General features: G+C 42.6%; 1 protein-coding gene across 3 annotated transcripts in view; it reads right to left on the bottom strand.

Moving 5' to 3' along the window:
* Nucleotides 1-19,720, bottom strand: part of ELMO1 (engulfment and cell motility 1) — a 489,334-nt gene that overhangs the window by 375,466 nt on the left and 94,148 nt on the right. For all 3 annotated transcript variants that reach the window (XM_040964657.1, XM_040964658.1, XM_040964659.1), the window contains one exon: nucleotides 193-233. In XM_040964657.1, coding sequence (XP_040820591.1) covers nucleotides 193-233 — 41 coding nt within the window. The remainder of the gene's footprint in view (nucleotides 1-192; nucleotides 234-19,720) is intronic.

Here is a 19,720-nt window from a genome sequence, read left to right as displayed (position 1 = left end):
ACTTTCTGTTCTTTAAAGAACTATAGCAAATTCTAGGTAGAAATGGGTGCATAACTTCTACATGGTGATTGTTCCTGATACTGGGCAGGACAAACGATGACTTGGACTGTTTACTGTTCCCCCAGGAATTACTGTATTAGCCAGGGACTTTATAGACTAGAGTCCTTGAGGTGAATATGGAACTACACTTACCCGTCACAGACTTCCTTTATTATGGCAGACAGTGGCTTTTTCTGCAAAATAACAAAAAAAAAAAGGGAAACATTTTGTTAGTTTCATTTCACCATTTTAAATTAAACAAAAAAAGAAGAAGCCTGGAAAAAAAAATCGAAGCAAGAATTCACATTCGCTATTCTTGGTGGTTGCCAATGAACCTTTTATTTTTCTCAAGGTAGCAATCTCCCAGCCATCACCATCACATTTATTAATGATTGATTACCCTTTGGGAGCCTTTTTCTTGTATCATATTCAATTCCACTGCATTAAAATCAGGATGTTCAAACATCTCACAGGCAATGGATGCCCCAAGGTCAAGTCACAACTCAAGTTCCTCCAATAATACATGAATCAGGGAAGCAGCAGCTTAACTTTTATGCAAACAAGCTTCGATTCATGTTTTTACCAGAACGTGCAGCAAATGGAATATGAGGCCTTGCAAAACTGCTCCAACAAATTGCACAGAATTCTTTTCCCAAACATAGCCCCGGGTAAATGCCAGTCATGAAGCAGCTTGGCCCAGACACACGCGAGCAATGTGACCGTGACAGCATGTGCCGTGGTGTCAACTGGCGGCTGACTACAGCTGCACTCTGGCACTGCACAGCCACAGTTGTGCGCTGCCTGTCCCTCCAGCTAGAAGGAATGTAGTGAAGGGACACCCCTGCTCCCCAAGAGATGTCGAAATTCCTTCCGCTTAGGATGCAAACAGATTCTGCCTGTCTCCTAGGGTAGGGAACAATGTGTCCAGCAAAACAACTAATCACAAAAACAAATGGAAAAGAGAGGATGAGAAATCAGAGAGGTAAAATGAACACATGGCACCAATTTTCATACACAGCCAACAGAAAAGCCATAGATAATTATCAACAGGGTCTACCGCTACCCTTCTGAAAGGCACTGCGTGTGCTGCTGGCTAGAAAGGGCTCTAGAACAAAGCAGGCTGAATCTACAGGGTGACCTACACTCACTGTGCTAGTTCATCTGTAACATGGGGAGAGGGCTTATGTATCTCCAAGGCTGTGACAAAAATTAAAATGTCATAAATTAAATTAGAATTTTTTAAAAAACAAGACTCCTAAAAGGCTGGGACTGCTAGCCCCTCTCACTTTACTAAAAGAGACCCAACCCCCTCCCAGGAACCTTGCTGTAAGACAGTGTACCATCTGCCCGCTTTCTTGGGACCTCTGACTACTGTGCACACACTCCCCTCCAAGGGTCTCTTTGGGTCTGCTCAAGGCTCCAGTTCCTCCAATGAACTCCCATCCACTGTAGCCTCGGGCTCCGGGCTGTGTTCACTATCAAAAGAGTTCAACAAAAATTTGTCTCTGCCTACAGAAGCAGACCCAGAATTGCTGGGGGGTAATCTTGACAGCTGGATACACTGTGCTTTAGAATAAGATTAAAAAGGGTGATATGAGGTGGGGGCAGAAGGGGGTGATTTTGAATTAGTGTTTAAGTCACTCCTTGGGATACGCACAGACCATATATCAAAGTGCTTGAGTTCAAGCTCCACTTCCACTAATCCCAGTTCAGCAAATGCACATCAAGAGATGAAATGCTGCATCAAGTACTTGGGCCCCTCTGCCCACAAAGGAGATACAGATGGAGTACTGGGCTCCTGGCTTCAGCCTGGCCCAACCCTGGCATTATGGACCTTAGGTGCATAAACCAGCAGATGGTTCTGCTTGTCAAATAAAATGAAAATAAATTTTAAAAGTATACAAACAGGGCCCAGTGGCATGGCCTAATGGCTAAAGTCCTCGCCTTGGACGTGCCAGGATCCCATATTGGCGCCGGTTCTAATCCCGGCAGCTCCACTTCCCATCCAGCTTCCTGCTTGTGGCCTGGGAAAGAAGTCGAGGACAGCTCAAAGCTTTGGGGCCCTGCACCTGTGTGGGATATCCGGAAGAGGTTCCTGGATCCTGGCTTCAGATCGGCATAGCATCAGTTGTTGCACTCACTTGGGGAGTGAATCATCAGATGGAGGATCTTCCTCTCTGTCTCTCCTCCTCTCTGTATATCTGACTTTCCAAAAAATAATTAAATAAATCCTAAAAAAAAAAAAGTACACAAACAGCAATTGGGTTCCACAATGATGTGTGTAAGAACCTATTCATTGTTGATGGGGTAGCTGCTGAGCTAAGAGGTAAATGTGTTCACAAAGTCCAATGACAAAAAAAAGGACTTTAAAAATGAAACTTGTCCAGTAAGATGAAGATTTTGCATTTCCACCTGCCAGAGATTCCTTACTGTTACGAGATGAGGCGCCTCTCAGTCTCTTAGGACCAGACCTTACTGCTTTCACCCTCAAAACTGAAATACAGCAACGGGCGTTGCACCACAGTGAACCTTCCATTTAGCATACCCACATCCCACACCGAAGCACCTAATCTGATTCCCATCTACTCCATACCCAGTTTATTGCGAATGCAACCCTGGAAGGCAGCAGGTGATGACCTAAGCACTTTGGTCCCTGTCAACATATAGGAGAGCTGGCAGGAAGTTCCAGGCCACTGGCTTTGACCTGGCTGTTTTGAGTATTCAGGAGTAAACCAGTAGATGGAAACTAGCTAACTAGCTAAGTAACTAATTGTGTGTGTTGCTCTTCCTTTCAAACGAACAATTTAAAACATAAACAACAGGGTCAGAGTTCTATTTTAAATTACAAGGAAATAACACATCAAGCAGGGTTGCTCTTGAGGTAGGTGAAGGTAGGCAACTCTTTCCAAAGTCAGACTTAGCTTCTAGCTCTTGGAGGAATAAACTGTGAATTTAATTCAGGTCTGATTCATAGGTTCAGGATCAACTTTTAAAAGAAATCTCTGGGGTACTATTATACCTAGAATATTCTGATGTTGGATATATGAAAGGAATAAAGACCATGGAAATACAAAGCTTAGAAATTTAATAGAGAAAGATTAAAGAAAAATGAAACCATGGAGGGAAAGGAATCATGGTTAACTGAACATTCATAATGTAGCCTTGCCAATTAAAGGGAATGTTATGTAAGGACAGGGATGGGCCCACTGCCTACATCCTGGCCTTTCTGTTTCATTTCAAAGTTAGCCACCACCAGCAACACCTAACTTCAAATGCCTTTCCACAGCTCTCACCTTCCTCTTCCCATCTGAATTCACTACTTCTTCTCTCTGAAGCTCCCCTGCCAAAGCTACTGTACATACTGCAAGATGCACCGTTCATGGGAAATGGAATGAAAATGGAAGCTTGTTCTGCAGCAAACAATTCTGAAATCCATGCAGATGTCTTCAGAAAATTCATGGAAATACATATTGTTTTACAAAATGACAAATGTTTTCAAATGGTGTTTTGCACCAAAATAATTACCTTTTAATTCTACTTTCCATTAATTTTCTACAGTATCATCATATTTCCCTCATTCTCCTCTTTCAATTCTAGTTTCCATTAGCTTTTGTCTTGGTTTTGGTTTTTTGGGGTTCTTTTTTTTTTAAAAAAGATATATTTATTTTTATTGGAAAGGCGGATATACAGATAAGAGGAGAAACAGAGAGAAAGATCTTTCGTTCGATGATTCACTCCCCAAGCGGCTGCAACAGCTGGAGCTGAGCCAATCCGAAGCCAGGAGCCTGGAGCCTGGAGGCTCTTCTAGGTCTCTCACATGGGTACAGGGTCCCAAGGCTTTGGGCTTTCCTCAACTGCTTTCCATTAGCTTTTCAAAGTATGATCAAGTTTCTTCCATCCTCCTCCACTTGTAACCAATTCAATAAAGTCCAAAAAGTCCTTGGTAGTTCCTCTTTGACCTTCAGCCTCTTAACCCCAAGTATCTGTTCTTTTCTTCTCTGACTTTACTCATCAGTCACTTCCCCATAAATCTCATTCACTTCAACTGTCCTAAGTTGATAGGTCTGGTCTCAAGCACTCTTGCAAACATGACTGTTAGATGTCACATTCTTCCTCTCCTTCAGGCAAGTTATGATATATGTAAACAAAGTGACCCCTCACCAATCACCTGCCGCTCAGCCTGCCCTAACAGTAGCATGTCCCTCTCCAATCCTCCTCACTCCACTCTACCCCAAGGACTTCTGTGTGCTCATTTACCTAGTAATGCCTTTTTGGGGGTGGGAGAGGGGCTACCTAGTAATACCTAGTAATAATTCACCATAATGAAGTAATTCATTTATTAATTCTTTTTTTTTTAAAGATTTATTTTTATTATTTTTTATTGGAAAGGCGGATATACAGAGAGGAGAGACAGAGAGGAAGATCTTCCATCCGATGATTCATTCCCCAAGTGAGCGCAACGGGCCGATACTATGCCGATCCGAAGCCAGGAGCCTCTTCCGGGTCTCCCACACGGGTGCAGGGTCCCAAAGCTTTGGGCCGTCCTCGACTGCTTTCCCAGGCCACAGGCAGGGAGCTGGAAGGGAAGCGGGGCTGCCGGGATTAGAACCGGCGCCCATATGAGATCCCGGGCGTGCAAGGCGAGGACCTTTAACCACTTGCGCCACCGCGCCGGGCCCCATTTATTAATTCTTAAGATAAAATTTCTTACCAAGGTATGTAGCCTTCTCCTCTATGGTGTCCACAGCCTGACTTGTCACCCTCTAACTACTCTTTTGAGCTCCTGGCTCTCTTCATTCCAACCCTTGTCATCACATATATCCTTCTCACATACCCCAGGGTTACCACCACTCTCTAGCCCCAGTACCTTGTGAGTTACTGCCCATCATTAGCAACTACTCATCACAAATATCCTAGCAAATGCTCCACTGATAAATCAACTCAAACTCTCATCTTCCACTGGTTCCTCCCCTCAACTTGCCTACTTTGAACAGTTCTTCCAGGTACCTTCCTAGTGGACCTGCCCTTGCCTTGTCTTTCTTCTTTACCCTGTCCTGAGACAGTGACCTTGATAACATAGCTAAGTCTCATTGTTACTCTTCCACAGCCTTTCTTCTCTTCATCCTTTCCAGATAGGTCCTACCACCTTTAAGTAGTAGTAGTTCAGGTTCTCCTCTGATTCCCACGTCAACCACAACCAGACATAGATTCCTCATACTAACTTTGCTCATGTGACTCCTTGGCTCAAATATCCTCTATGGGCCCCCAATTACTGCTAAAAGGTATAAACCCTTTAGTTTGTTAGGCATAGCTTTCTACAATCTGCTCAAGCAAGTCTACAATTCTGTATATTTTCCCATGCTTCTGACTCTTTTTTTCTAAGTTTTAAACACACAGCTCCCCCAAAATGCCACCTGCATGTTTTGATTTATACCACTTGGTCTACTGAACATCTTTCCTTCTGTAACAGCTGTAACACTGAACTTCTACCTGTCATTTAACATCCATGTCAAAAACACCTCCTGTAAGCACATGTTTCCAGTCTCCCCAGATAGATGCAACTATTCCCTCTCTGCATTTAGCACATTAAATGAACCATGCCTGCGGCCTTTATACATTTGTCTTATCTTCTCATCCCTTAAGACATATTAATTCATTTCTGTAGTTTTCCCTAAGCCAATCCCTTCATACCATTTAACACAGTATGTGGGTTGTAGTAAGATCTAATAGAAGATAGAAAATCCAGGCATTCAATATGCTATTAGTATATAAAACTGGAAAAAAAAAAAAGATGCAAAGCAAACTACTTTAAAGGAAAGCTTGGATTAACCAAAGCATTTCCTACTTCCTACCATTTAAACCACTGCTGGGTTATTCTAAGCAGCTGCTGGCCATAAGCTTTGAGACACGTGCAAGCTGTCACTGCTCCCTGCACAGAATCATCCGCTTAGGAGTCCATGTGATTCATGACTTGAAGAACATTTGAGTGAGGCAGCTGACCAAGAAAGAAATTCAGCAGATGATAAAACAGATATTGTTCAAATGACTGTCACCATTGGTAAGTCTACTGTCATAAATAAACAACAACAGCAACAAATGAGCCAAGATAATCTGGTACCACTGTTTTCCTCATTTCCTGTGTCAAGCCCTTAGTTCAACATGAGCTCATTGTCTAATAAGTAAGTTTCAAGGCAAATGCTAACTTCGTCCATGGACTTTTAAGTTTTTGCCCAGAAGACTATGTAACAGGTTTCTGTCTATCTGTCCACTTCTCTCAAGACTTGGGAACATGGTGACATGAGTAAAACACTTGAGTAAAAAGTGAGTAAAAACACATAAATAAAAAGACTCCTGGTTGTCCAGTGAGCAGGTCATCAGTTGAACCTGCCAGGAGAGCCTTCCCAGCCCCATTCTACCTATGATGAACATTGGCAGATCCTGATTGCTCAACCACTTCTTGCTGCCCAAGGCACCTGTCTCAGGAATTTGACCGAGACCAAACACTCCCTGCATTTCTGCTTTGACACTGGGCTATTACTAAGGCTGGCAACATGCCAGATGTGCCCACATGCCGTTAAGTGTCTAAAGACAGTGGGCTGCAATTCCCCACTCCAGGATTCACTGCTCAGACCCATGCTTGTCCTAACACAAGCATAACCCTTAACAGAGAACCTGCCACAAAGGAAGTTCATTTACTCCAAATGTGTTTAAGTTCATGTAAAAAAAAAAAGTCCATGACATGATGTTGTATCAATGGATAGAAAAGCATTTAGATTTAGAAGAATGACTTTTAATCTTTTTACTTTTTAACTCTTTTTCCTCCACTAAAAGTTTTTGAACAGACTTAGAAAACTTCCTGGGATTGAATCCTTAGCATCCGCAGACCTTGGTTTTGTAACTTTGAGCTTACTTGTGTTCTAAAGGATTCCACTTTCTCTTCTGTAAATGAGGATACAAGCAGCTCCTTGCACAATCTACTGTTGTGATGTTTAATTAAGATAAAGATATAAAATTCTTGAAATGGAACCTGGCATGATTAGGATATCACACAAATGTAATAGATGACTGGGTTCTTACATTTCTTTTATCCTCTGGTTGGACACTTCACAGATGCTTTAAAAAAGACTGTTGATCTAAACAATTAAATCAGTACATGAATGGTTATCCAGTACACTCCTTTCTCCATCACTAAGATTTCAGCGTTGCCCTTGGTACTTGTCTCATCCTGCTGATTCTTGGATTCATGGGTGTATATCCTACCAATCAGACTGCCCTTGCCTTAAAGGTAGATTCCCTCTGATACTGCCAACTCACAGGTGCATGATGCTGGGTCCTCACAGGCCTTGCAATTAACAAACATTAATCAAGAATACATCTTCTTTCCTCCGGCCTGCATTATCTTCCCTTCTGGATTTGGCCTAACTTACTGCCGGCGCTCAGTAGAGCAACTGAAGACAGAACACAGCAAATAGAGGCCGGAAGCAAGCCCCAGTTCCCATCACTCAACCTCCCTTCTACATGGCGTGGTTTCACAGTCCTTTCATTGCCAGACTGTTTTTCCACAAAGACATAAAGTTTGTGGTCCTGGACTATGAAAAAGCCTTTCTTCCATTCTTTAAAAGAATCTGACAGATGCTTTATTCTGACACTTTGAGGCAGTACAACACAGCACTTGGGATTTCACTTTGCTTTTATAGATGGAAATTCATTGAACATATTCTGCACAGCAGTTATGAGTAATGTTGGCCCAGGAAGAAAAGAAACTCAGCTTCCAAATGTCAGGACACCACTGAGAAAGGATAAGCATGTTGACTACAACTGGCACAATGTGACCGGCAGAAACTTTGATGTGCAATAACCCCTCTAGTTCCCAGAGGTGCCTCGTGTCATTGTGTCAATGACACCACTCACTTTGTAACAATTTTAATCTTCTGCAATGATCCTTATAAGTACTCTCCATGCTCTGAACCATGTACAAGGTACTTTTAAAAATGTCTGAAGAACTCAAAGATATATTTTTTCAAAGATTATTTTTTTCTATTGGTAAGGTAGATACATTTCTTTAGTGGAAAAAAAAATGAAAATCCACACATAGGCAGGGTTTCAAAACGTTCATGAAAATATATATGAAATAAAATAGATGTAGGTTTTTACGTTCTCTCCCCCAAAACAAACTTATCTTTAATTTCACAGTTCAAGTGCTTTCTCAAACACTCTCCCACAATCTGATGGGCTGCAATGAGGTATATACATATTCTTTTTAACAACAGTCTAATGAATTTGAAAATATAAAACCCTACTTTCCTGAGGCAAATTTAGCTGATTTGGGGGAATAAAATATTTTTATTCCAATTATGCCAGGAATCACTGACACAAGCTTCGGGATTACAACAACCTCTCCACAGTAGCAAACCATGTGTCCTGTCAAGTTTGAAAACGGAAAAGTAACAGACAAATGCCATCTTCTCACTGACAATTGATGATTACCGTCAAGAACAGTTTACTAAAAATGGCTTGTCTTAAGCTCCATGAAACTAATTAAATATTAGACTTCACTGAGATAGAATACAATCTGTGTGTTATAAAAATAGATGGACTATGAAAATAAGAGAAGGCATGAATAATTAGCACTCAGACACATCAGTAGATTAAAAACATGAAGACATATATTCTTGTTTAGATATCCAAACAGAAGAGAGACCTTCAGAAAGATTGTGGAAAACAAAATTGAAAGGGAAGCTTATTTTATTGCAAAAAAAAAAATAGGAAGAAAAATTGGAAATCTATGCTATCGAGTATCTTTGAAAAGCTTGGGGACATATCTATTATGATTAAATAATGTACAGATTTCTAAATCTTTTATATCAAGGTTAACTTGTCTTTTAATTCCATTTTCCACAAACTTTATGAAGTATTCTCATACTTACAATCATTGCAAGGGAAATTACAACATTAGAAAATGCCAGAAATATACAAATGGACTACACAAAAATGAAATTCAACTCCTACCAAGGCTGATGGGGTGTGATTCTCCTCGCTAGCCCCTTATTATTTTATGCAGTCCTATACCATTGGGAAATCATTAGGCAATGCTATTTGTATCAATGCTGATCCGTGATTCTCCTTGCTAGTCCTGTACTATTTTACTCATTCCCATATCACTGGGAAATCATCCTGAATAGTATAGTCTTTTCCAAGAAGTATTTCCAGATGACTCTAGACCCACCGACAGGCCATTTTACTCCGCCACATGCTTGTAATCAAGTATTCCCTTTTATGTGGAAGTAAATGGTTCACACTGAGCATCAGCTCAGAACTTGTGCTCACCATCTTTGTGAAATAGTCCACTTATCTGCATCGGGTTTATATATGGAAGAAGAGCTGTAACTATGCACAGTTTGAAAATGAAAAATCAGGTTAGTAGGATAAACAGAAATATTGATCAGCTGTGATGAGGACAATGCTATCCAACAAAGGTGAGGGAATGGGGTTTAGTCAGATAAACTGTAAAGGTTTGAGTTCATTTTCAACGCAGTATTATGAAGGCTTTTCCACTGAAAAGAAACTGCGATTTGAATTAAGACAGCAGTTAAAAAATAACTGTGAGGAAACTTGTGACAAAGGAAGTATTAAATGAGCTCTCTCATTTTTTCTTTTACTTCTGCCTCTCTTCACTAATTTGTTGGTAAAAACAATATTCACAAACTAATGCTCTTTCTCCAATCTCTCTCATCCTCAAGCAAGTCACCAACCTATACTTTTATTCTGTATGGTAGATAAATCTACACACACACACAAAAATTGACTAAGCTACTGCTCACAGACCAAGCTTAAAAAAAATAAAACCAATCATGTCTGGTAAATGGATGTTCAGATTATACATGGAGAAGTTGGCAAAAAAAGAGGTGGGGGGGCAGGCAAACTACATGCAAAAAGGGATTTATACAGAGAAGAGACACAATCAGGCATGCATCCTTAAACAGGGCTTAAAATGGATTTTTAAAAAAGATTTATTTTTTTTTATTGGAAAGTCAGATATACAGAGAGGAGATGAGACAGAGAAGAAGATCTTCTGTCCGTTAATTCACTCCTCAAGCAGCCACAATAGCCAGAGCTGCGCCAATCCGAAGCCAGGAGCCTGGAGCCTTTTCCCAGGTCTCTCACTTGGGTGCAGGGTCCCTAAGGCTTTGGGCCATCCTCCACTGCTTTCCCAGGCCACAAGCAGGGAGCTGGATGGGAAGCGGGGCTGCCGAGATTAGAACCAGCGCCCACGTGGGATCCCAGCGCATGTAAGGCAAGAACTTTAGCTGCCCGTGCCAGATCCTACACTGGATTTTGAGAGATTAAAAGGCCAAATTGAGTAGTGAATCAAAAGTCAAAGTAACTACAAGAGCAGGTTCTGTGCTGACACCTGAACTGTCTGCCTATGTCTTCATTTGTTAGGTTTCAAAAACGCCAATGCTGCTAAATACCCCTTCAGCTTGGCAGGTATCACTACCACTTGCCAAGCTGTACATATTGTAAATTCTGGAAGCAACCATAATGTTCTATTCTCCAATTAAGCACCATGTTGCTGTGAGAGAACTATCTTCATGTAGTTAGCATACATTTCACTTCCTTCCATCTTCCTTGTCACCAGCCCAAGCCAGTACATGGTAGTTTGGGCCACTGTGATAGCACTCTACCTAGTCACTCTTACCCTATTTTACTTTTCACAAAGTAATTCTCAAATTGAGACCTTCTAAAAGTACCAAAGTATCAGTACCCTGCTGAGAAACCTTCCATTCATAGTCTCTCTCTCTCTCTCTGATGGAGTACTAAGTCCACACAGCTACTCACGAAAGAGCTTCTGCTCATTCAACAACCAAATCCAAAGTCCCTAGTTTTTCTCATTGTCAAATTTCCCTTCAACTCCAGAAGAAACACAGTAGCCAATATCTGCTTAAATATTGTGTTCCTACTATTCATTTCCTTCTTTATTGGAAAAGCTGCCAACTGAGCCAGGGCTGAAAGTCTTAACTTGCCTTTTTCAACACAGCTTGGTATTCATATCTTCTTGTTCCTTTATCTCTTATGCCATGTTTTGGATGCATCTGTCATATTCACTCTCTAATCTACTAATCCCAAATTTAGATAGATTCACCCCAGGGTTACTCTATCTGTGCATTTCAATCTTCTCTCCTGTTGTTGTTATGCTTAATTTATTATTTTTCATTTATTTAAAAGGCAGTGTGAAAGAGCTCTTCCATCTTTTGGATCACTTTCCAAAGGACCAACACATCTAGGACTGGGCCTGGTTAAAGCCATGAGGACAGAACTCCATCTGGGTATCACGGTTGAAGGGTAGTCTACTCAAGTACTTGGGTTATCGCCTGCTGCTTCATAGACCATGCATCTGTAGGAAGCTGGGTCAGAAGCAGAGGGGAGACTGCATCCTCTGCATTACAATATGAATTCCAAAGAGCAGTTTACCCAACTGTGCCACAACGCCTGTCCACTTTATAAAGAACTTGCCGTATGTACAGCTTGTACTTCCGTTATTTCTAATTGACTTTATCTCATGTTCACCTGCTTGCAATTTATGTCTACCTCCTTGGTGTTCATGGGATCCCATTTGTGGGGTGATTCCTCTCGCACATTTAAAGTTATCCCTCTGTAAACACCTGTCACATTTGCTTTTAAGTTTCTCGAAGCTAGCAGGACAGATGCGAAAGGACAGACCAGATGCCAAGCTTTCTGCAACAACTGGGCAGCAAGGCCAAGGGATAGTGAGGAGCCCATGAGGACATAAGGCTTCCACTTCAGCAAACAGGTGTGTGTGTGTGTGTGTGTGTGTGTGTGTGTGTGTGTGTGTGTGTGTGTGTGTTCACACCCTGCACCAGAGAAAGGAAAGCAAGCAAAGAAAATGGCATAGGTTTGGAGCTGGGAGAACAATGAGGATTTCTTGAATATAAATACACTGAGTTTGTGGTACACAGACCATCTACAGAGGCACAGCCAAAGGCAGCTTCATAGCTGCTCATGTAGATCAGTAGGTCAAAAAAGAAGTCTCAGCTGGAAATTACAAGCATCTTATGATGATGAGGCTGATAAACCCAAACAGTTGATCACAAATGTGATCTGGAGTAATGATTTATCTATAATTACTTTGAAAATGAATTCTCTCAAGGCCACCTGACTATCGTTAGCATGTGAATGGCCTTCATGGATGGACACACCATGGAAACTCCTTTGAAAACATGAATCTTATCTTTAATAATAATAACACATAATGATAATCCAAGCAAAGTCCTCAGCAATACCACTCCCTTTCATAACTTTGTTCATATCATTAGGCAGAAAAACTATAAATCTCACCTGTCTCCTTTGCTCAGCAATCATTTATTGTCAATTAGAAGCTTACCATGTGCCAGGCACTTTGCTAAAGCACTGGGAACACAGTTGCTTCTTTAGTTACAACATTGCCAAGTGGAACCCTCATAACATGTCACAAGTGCAGACAGCAAGGGCCCTCCCTCCAGCCTCAGGGGTCCCCTGCTGTGAAATCTTCGCTTCATCTGAGATGGGAGAACAGACAGGCATTTGGCAGGAAAAGCAGAGCTCTAACTGACAATTAAGAAATGTCATATTTGCAAAGGAATTAAAGTGAACAAGGAGAGATAGGTAGCACCGGCTGAGATCCTAGAGTTGGGCTCGGGGAGAAACCACAGTGGCACTAAGAAAGCTGGTGATGCAGGCAGGGGCTGCAGGTAATATAGCAAGCAAGTCTGAACTTTAAGGACATAGGAAGAGCCACTGAAGGATGCTGAGCTGAGAGACTGGGGTGGGGAGGCATAGACATCGAGGTATAGAAGCTGCTGGAATGCCCCTGCAGCTGCCTACTGGGGACAAAGCTGGCAGTGAGGCTGGAGCAAGGTAGACAGAGTGAAGAGCCACTCGAGACTGGTGACTGTGCAGCTGAAGGAATCGTCAGGCATTGTGACGACCCACTAGCTGTCATGGAGGGATCCCCAAACAACAAAGCTGGAAAAGCACATCCACAGTTCTCTCTCTGAATTCCAGCCACATGGCGCACAGGTCTATCCACTCCTCACATACAGTGCAAGCTGCCTTGATGCAGAACAAACTGCCTCTTTCTGGGAATACAGACGCCTTCTCACTGAATCTACATATTTATACACCTAACAGGAATCAATGAAACATAAGGTGTGATACACACACAAGGCTCTAGAAAAAGACTGTGCCCTCAGTTGCTCAAACTTTCCTTAGTCACAGCGGAAGGAAATAGAACAGAAGAGAACGGCATCTCCACCTACCTAGAAAGCAAACTAAAATCTGCAGCTCATCCTCAGGGGAAATGGGGAATGACAGTGTTGATATGCACCTGATCTCAGTGGAGGAGACAAACGTGTCTACCATCTTTCTCTTCCAAAGCACGATAGACCCTTAAGATCTTAGGAGGTCATGCAGCAGACTCTATACCACAGAATAAGAGAGCCAAAACTAGAAAAGGAAGTACTCCAGGCACTTCATCTGAAAGGAAGTCGAGGAAACAGATGTTCCATTACCAAATCCAACTGCTGCAAGTATCAGATGAGGATGACAATCCCTTCCCCAGTATCATCCCATCTACTATGACAGCACAAAACCAGGAGTGTACCAGCACACTGGCTTTATCACACCTTCCTTACCTGGAGTAAAGCCGGCTCAACAGATGCTGCATTGCGTCCTGTGGAGTCAGAGCAGGCTAAGCAAGCAGCACTAGGGCCATTTTTACTGACATGCTGCCTCTAAAGGGATTCACCAGGGGTCACTGTCTTAGCCAGAGATATCACTCTCCTTATCCTCACAGCAGGGATTTCTAACCACAAGAGCATCACATCAGGGAAACTAGACAAGACCAGGAGTCCCTGGCCTTGAACCACATGCATGAAATAATCCTCCATGCATTTCACGCGTTTCCTGGGCGATGCCAATGTGGAATTACACATGGGAGTCCCCTCCACCCCAGTCTACTCACTAATGAGAGGAAATTTTGTCCATTGCACAGGGAACATCTGGTAACACCTGAAGACAGCCTGGGCTGTCACACTGGGGTTGGGGTGCTTTGGGCATGAGATGAGTAAAGGTTAAGAAGCCATTAAAACGCTGCTCTACAACACAGCCCTCACAGTCAGGAATTATCAGGCCCAGGATGCCAACAGCGCTAAATTCACAAAATCCTGATCCAGTTCAACTACACACGAAAAATAGGAAAATAATGTGACTTTTCGTTTCTGCAGTGCAAGGTTGAACTTTTCAGAAAATTCCTTTCTTCTACGTGAACTTCAAATACCAATTTGAATTCAAACCTTTTCATTTGGAGATCAACTGTCTCTCACTAGGTGGTCAACATTTAAATTTTGAGAATTACACTTTTCCAGGCTGAAGAACTGGCTTTAATGTATTTAAGGGAGACTTTGTATTATAGGTTCCAGTCTTGCCTGTAACGTGAGAAGCTTGTTCTATACCAGAGGCAGCACAATTGGAATTCAATGGTTACCATTATTAAGTAAGGGCTGAGTGCTTATCTCACAGGATATCCTGGACAAGGCACAAAGAAGGATGCACACACACTGCCAATTTGCTCTTACAAAGTAGTACAGCTCAATTTGTTTAACGTTCTATTTATTTACTTATTTGAAAGGTGAAGTGGCAGAGAAAAAAGGTGGGGGAGTGGGCAGTACAAAGAGAGAAAAATCTTCTACCAGTTGATTCTCTCCCCAAATGACCCCCAAAGAGCCATGATTGCGATGCCTCATAGCCAAGAGCCAGAAATTCCATCTGAGTCTCCCATGTGTTGTGACAAGAATCCAAATGCTTTGGCCATCACCTTTGGCCACCACAGTGCATCTGTAGGAAGCTAGATTGAAAGCAGAGGAGCCAGGACTCTACCCACAGTCTGCTGTGAAGTCCATCCTCATAAGCACCATGCTAAGCTGCCTTGGCAAGCGCTTGACAGCTGGGTTCAAATGGATGGATTCCTCTGTAATGAGCCAAACCACCATACTTCCCCTAATTTTCAAGGAAACACAACCTCACTTTATTAGCACAAAGTGTCCCAGGAAGTCACTCTGTTAGCAAATGATGCAATAGTTACAGATGTGCTTGAGCCATTCTGGCACTACTGGGAGAATTCATTAAGGAAAGGACCAAAAAAAAAAAAAAAAAAAAAGGAGAGCCTAAAACAACATTAGCATACAGAAAGACAGTACACAATTCATAAAACAATATCTGCGTCCTGGTGTCTTGCCGTGCTGTATTCGAACCAATGCTTGGCTAGACGAGCACCTGGGGTAAAGCAATAAACCTCTGAATAACCAGGAATTGGAGAGCCTAATGCTGATGTTGCAGGACTACAGTAAAGTTGTACCTATGACTGTCAGGGTACAAACACCGTGGGCACAGAGTGTGTGCTGGGCACATGACCATCGCTATTACTATGTGAAGTCACAGTATGACTACATGCACAATGAACAGAACTCCACAATGTCAACTACAAAAATATTGAATATGCTTTACTCAATTAATGAATGCTTAAAAGGTCCCGTGTCAATGAAAGTCATGCATCATGGATTAGATATTTAAAATTCCACAAGAACAGGAGAGTTCAGGGAAAATTGTAGGTGATCATTTTTACATTCCTACCTAGAAAAACACATTCATCTGCATTTTGCTAAGGAAAATAAATCCTTCATCCACACAGGGAAAGGGGGTGCTATTATTATTTTATGTAAATTTTTTTCTACATTTGGAGAATGGAGAAGAATCAAGGTTTTATTCTTATCATTACTGTTGAGAGTTCAACTCTGTAATCAACAGAGACAGGGATCAATGTGATGGAACAGAGAACTCAAGTGTATGGAAACCACAGGCTGAGCACCAGGAAGTAGTTTATAATGTACCTCAAAAGATGGGCACATAGAAAGACAAATGTAAATTGCACTATGTGCAGAATATATTAGCTGCAAATAAAAGCTGCATGCAAAAAAAAAATGGCATAAGAAATTTCAAGGCTGGAGAAACAAATGCATCACAACACAATTTTAAAAGGGTTTCATTCAAAGGAGGACTCTGCAGGGCTTAGCAAAGCTGGGATTTTTGATGGGTGGGCAGCAAGAGGAATTTGAGCCGAGATACTGTCAGAAGGAAACTGTAAGAAGTGAAAAAGTCTGTGAATACACAGGGCTATGCTAGCAAAACTTCAGCTTCTACAAAACAGTGCAGCTCTTCAGAATTGCCTCCAGCGCTTGCAGATGCCTGGGTGGTGCTCCAGGAAAACATATAAGGACCTCAAATCATGCTAAGGACTTTAGCTTGAGTCTTGGGATCTCCAGAAAGCTCGTTAATTGTTAGGGAAAACATGTTTTTGTTTTTTTTTCAATGAGAGTGTGATTGGTCTAGTAATTGCTGCTTGGAAAGACCCTATCCCATGGAGTGCCTCAGTTCAAGTCTCAGATCTCTTCCTGGGTGCAGCTTCCTGATACTGCACATCCTGGGAGGCAGCAAGTGACAGCTCAAGTAGTTCCTGCACCTACCTGGGAGACTTAGCTCAGTGTCCAGCTGCTGGCTGCAGTCTGGTCCAAGTCATTGTGGACATTTAGAAAGTAAATCGGGAGATACGCGTATTCTCTCTCTCTCTCTCTCTCTCTCTCTCTCTCTCTCTCTCTCTCCTTCATAAATAAAGAAACTTTGAAAAAAAAATTCCGTGACAGTTTTCTAATGGTGGTCTATGTGCTCCAATTATCCTCAAATGAAAACAGAGCAGTACCCAGCTGTGCCGCCAGATGAGCAAGGAGAATCTGGAGACTCAGCACACAGCACTTTTCCTGAGCCATTGTGTGGACTGAAAGCCAGCTAGCTGTTCTCACAGCCCACTCTTGCCCTGAATCTACTGCACCACAGCCTTTATAAGCCTTCATGTGATGCACACCAAATAGGGATGATGGACCCCTTGCCTGTAAGACCTCTTCCTTGTGGAAACAGTCCATGCTACATCTATTTGAACAGAAAGAGGTGAAGCCTATCTCCTTGTACGGGGAGGATGGAGTTCATAGCTTGGGCCATAAACAGCATACTTAGTAGTCTCTCCTCTATGTGAAATAGCTTTTAAATGTTGGCAACACCATGTTCATTTATGGGCAATTTCTTTAATCACTTCATTGTCTCTTGAAGATAACTGAATGTTAATACACAGGGACAACAGATCCATCAGAGAAATGGATGTGGAGCTGTGTTAGTAAAATCAGAGGTGACTTGGGCCCGGCGGCATAGCCTAGCGGCTAAAGTCCTCGCCTTGAACACGCCCGGGATCCCATATGGGCGCTGGTTCTTATTCCGGCAGCTCCACTCCCATCCAGTTCCCAGCTTGTGGCCTGGGAAAGCAGTTGAGATGGCTCAATGCTTTGGGACCCTGCACCCCTGTGGGAGACCCAGAAAAGGCATGGTAGAAGAGGTGAGTTAAAACACACCTGTCACAAAGAGATTGGTGGCCAAAGCCCAGGAAAGAAAGTAAAGTACCTTGTCCCTCTTCTGCTGTAAAATGAAGACATGATGGTCAGAAAGGTGTCGAGAGTTTTATGGTGTCCTGCAGGAGACCACAGCAGAGGTGCTCCAGTGTCCTCCTCGGAGAGGGAGGTTTATGGGGACAGGGCAGGAGGAAGACACCCTGCAGACAACAGGAGAACAGCTGCCCAGAGAGGTCTTTGGGTGGCCAGGAGACAAAGCAAATACCACCAAGGGTTACTAAGATTCAGTGAGTACCCACGGTGTGAACCAGCTATGTGCCCAGCTCATGTAATCCTTTATGCTGATAAAGGCGATGCTTTCCACTTGCCTTTAATTTTCTCTCCCTCCAAAATCCTTAGTAAGTCAGGCACAGAAAGAATGAGAATAAGGTTGGGGTGGGGTCGAGGTGAGGGCATGCTGCAGAATGGATGGGCAGGTGAAAAAGCAAGGAGAACCAAATGTATCAGTCTAAGGGGAACTTCATCATGGCTGGCATTATTTAGTAGTGACTGAGTGAGCCAATATGCCACATGCCTTTCATACATGTTCTTTAATCTTCATGAAGACTAAAAAGTAGCAAATTAGCACTCCAACTTCTTCAGACAGAGACTGGAGGTATACAGGGGCCAACTAAGCCCTACCAGGAAGCAGTGTTCCAGCACTTCCAGGGCCTGAGTACTCATTTCCCTCATGATATATCCCCTAATTCCCATGTTTACACCAAACACTCATGATAATGACATGAAGAGGTGCAGCCTTTAGGGCAGGAGTATAGGCAGTGTACTTAAGAGAGAGAACTAAGGATCCAGCACAGTAGCCTAGTGACTAAATTCTCACCGTACATACACAAGGATACCATAAGAGCGCCGGTTCATGTCCCAGCTGCTCTACTTCCCATCCAGCTCCCTGCTTAGGGCCTAGGAAAGCAGTCGAGGATGTGCCAAGGCCTTGGGACCCTGCACCTGTGTGGGAGACCTGGGAGAAGCTCCTGGCTCCAGGCTTCAGATCAGCTTAGTTACGGCCACTGCAGCCACTTTGGAAGTGAACCACTAGATGAAAGATATTTCTGTAAACCTAACTTTCCAATAAAAATAAATGAACATTTTAAAAGAGACAGAGAGAGAGAGAGCTGAGAAAGTCTGTCTCCCCCATCCACCAGGTAAAGATGCAGAGCAAAGGTACAATGCTTGAGGAACGGGCCCTCGCCAAACTCTGAATCCACAGATGCCTTGATCTTAGCATTCCTGGCCTTTTAAACTGTGAGCAGTAAGTTCCCCTCATTTATAAATTACCCTGCTTTAAGTATTTTTCCATAGTAGTCAAATAAATTACCCCTCTGCCTCTTGCCAGTACCTCTTATCGAAGTGTTTAAGGATCTATGCTCTTAATTGAGACCTAAACATTTTGGTAAACAGTAAACTTAACAAAACAGTGACTAAGGGAACCTTTTAGCTTTGGTACATCCAGACATTTAGCATCCTCAGCTTCAAGTAGCTCCCTGAGGTTAAAGTGCAACCATAGATAGTAGAGACAAAAGCAGAAAGCAGGAGTAAGCTGATAACTCTTTGCAGAGTTTCATAAGATACAGCTAAACCCATTAGTGAAAACTCCCAGGGATTTTTCCTGCTATGTGGAAAGACAAGATTGTAGCTTCAAGATTTAACAAAAATAAACAAGCCTATTATGGGCAAGTGTCTCCTACCCTGATCTGGGTAACAGTTGAAGGCCATCCAAAACCCCACGTGGTAGGAGACTAAGAGCTAATGTGTTAACATTCACAGACAATGGATGAAGGATAGAGGTTTGATCTAAAGATGGTGTTTGAGGCAGTAGCCCCATAGGGAAGTCTTCAGGTCACTGATGCACGTCCCCCAAAGGTGCTCCTTGCAAGAAAGTGGGTTACAGTAGCTGAGCTAAGCATAACTCTCTTTGGATCTCCATGTGATCCTGTCTTCATATAAGTTCTGCCATCCTCCACCCTCTTTAGCTACCAGACCAGTGGGGCCATCTTGGAGTGTTAGCCAAAATGTCAGCAGTCAGGAACCTCCCTTTCTTGATTTTTTTTTTCTGAAGGAAATAGCCATATCTCAATTAAGTACTGTTCATTAGGCACTGGACAAGCAGCACTCAAAAA

The sequence above is a fragment of the Ochotona curzoniae genome, unplaced genomic scaffold (genome assembly GCF_017591425.1).
Source record: "Ochotona curzoniae isolate NIBS_2020 unplaced genomic scaffold, NIBS_Ocur_1.0 scaffold_3835, whole genome shotgun sequence".
In the NCBI taxonomy this organism is placed as follows: domain Eukaryota; kingdom Metazoa; phylum Chordata; class Mammalia; order Lagomorpha; family Ochotonidae; genus Ochotona; species Ochotona curzoniae.
The sequence above is the reverse complement of the archived record's forward strand: the minus strand, read 5'-3'. Positions and strand labels throughout refer to the sequence as shown.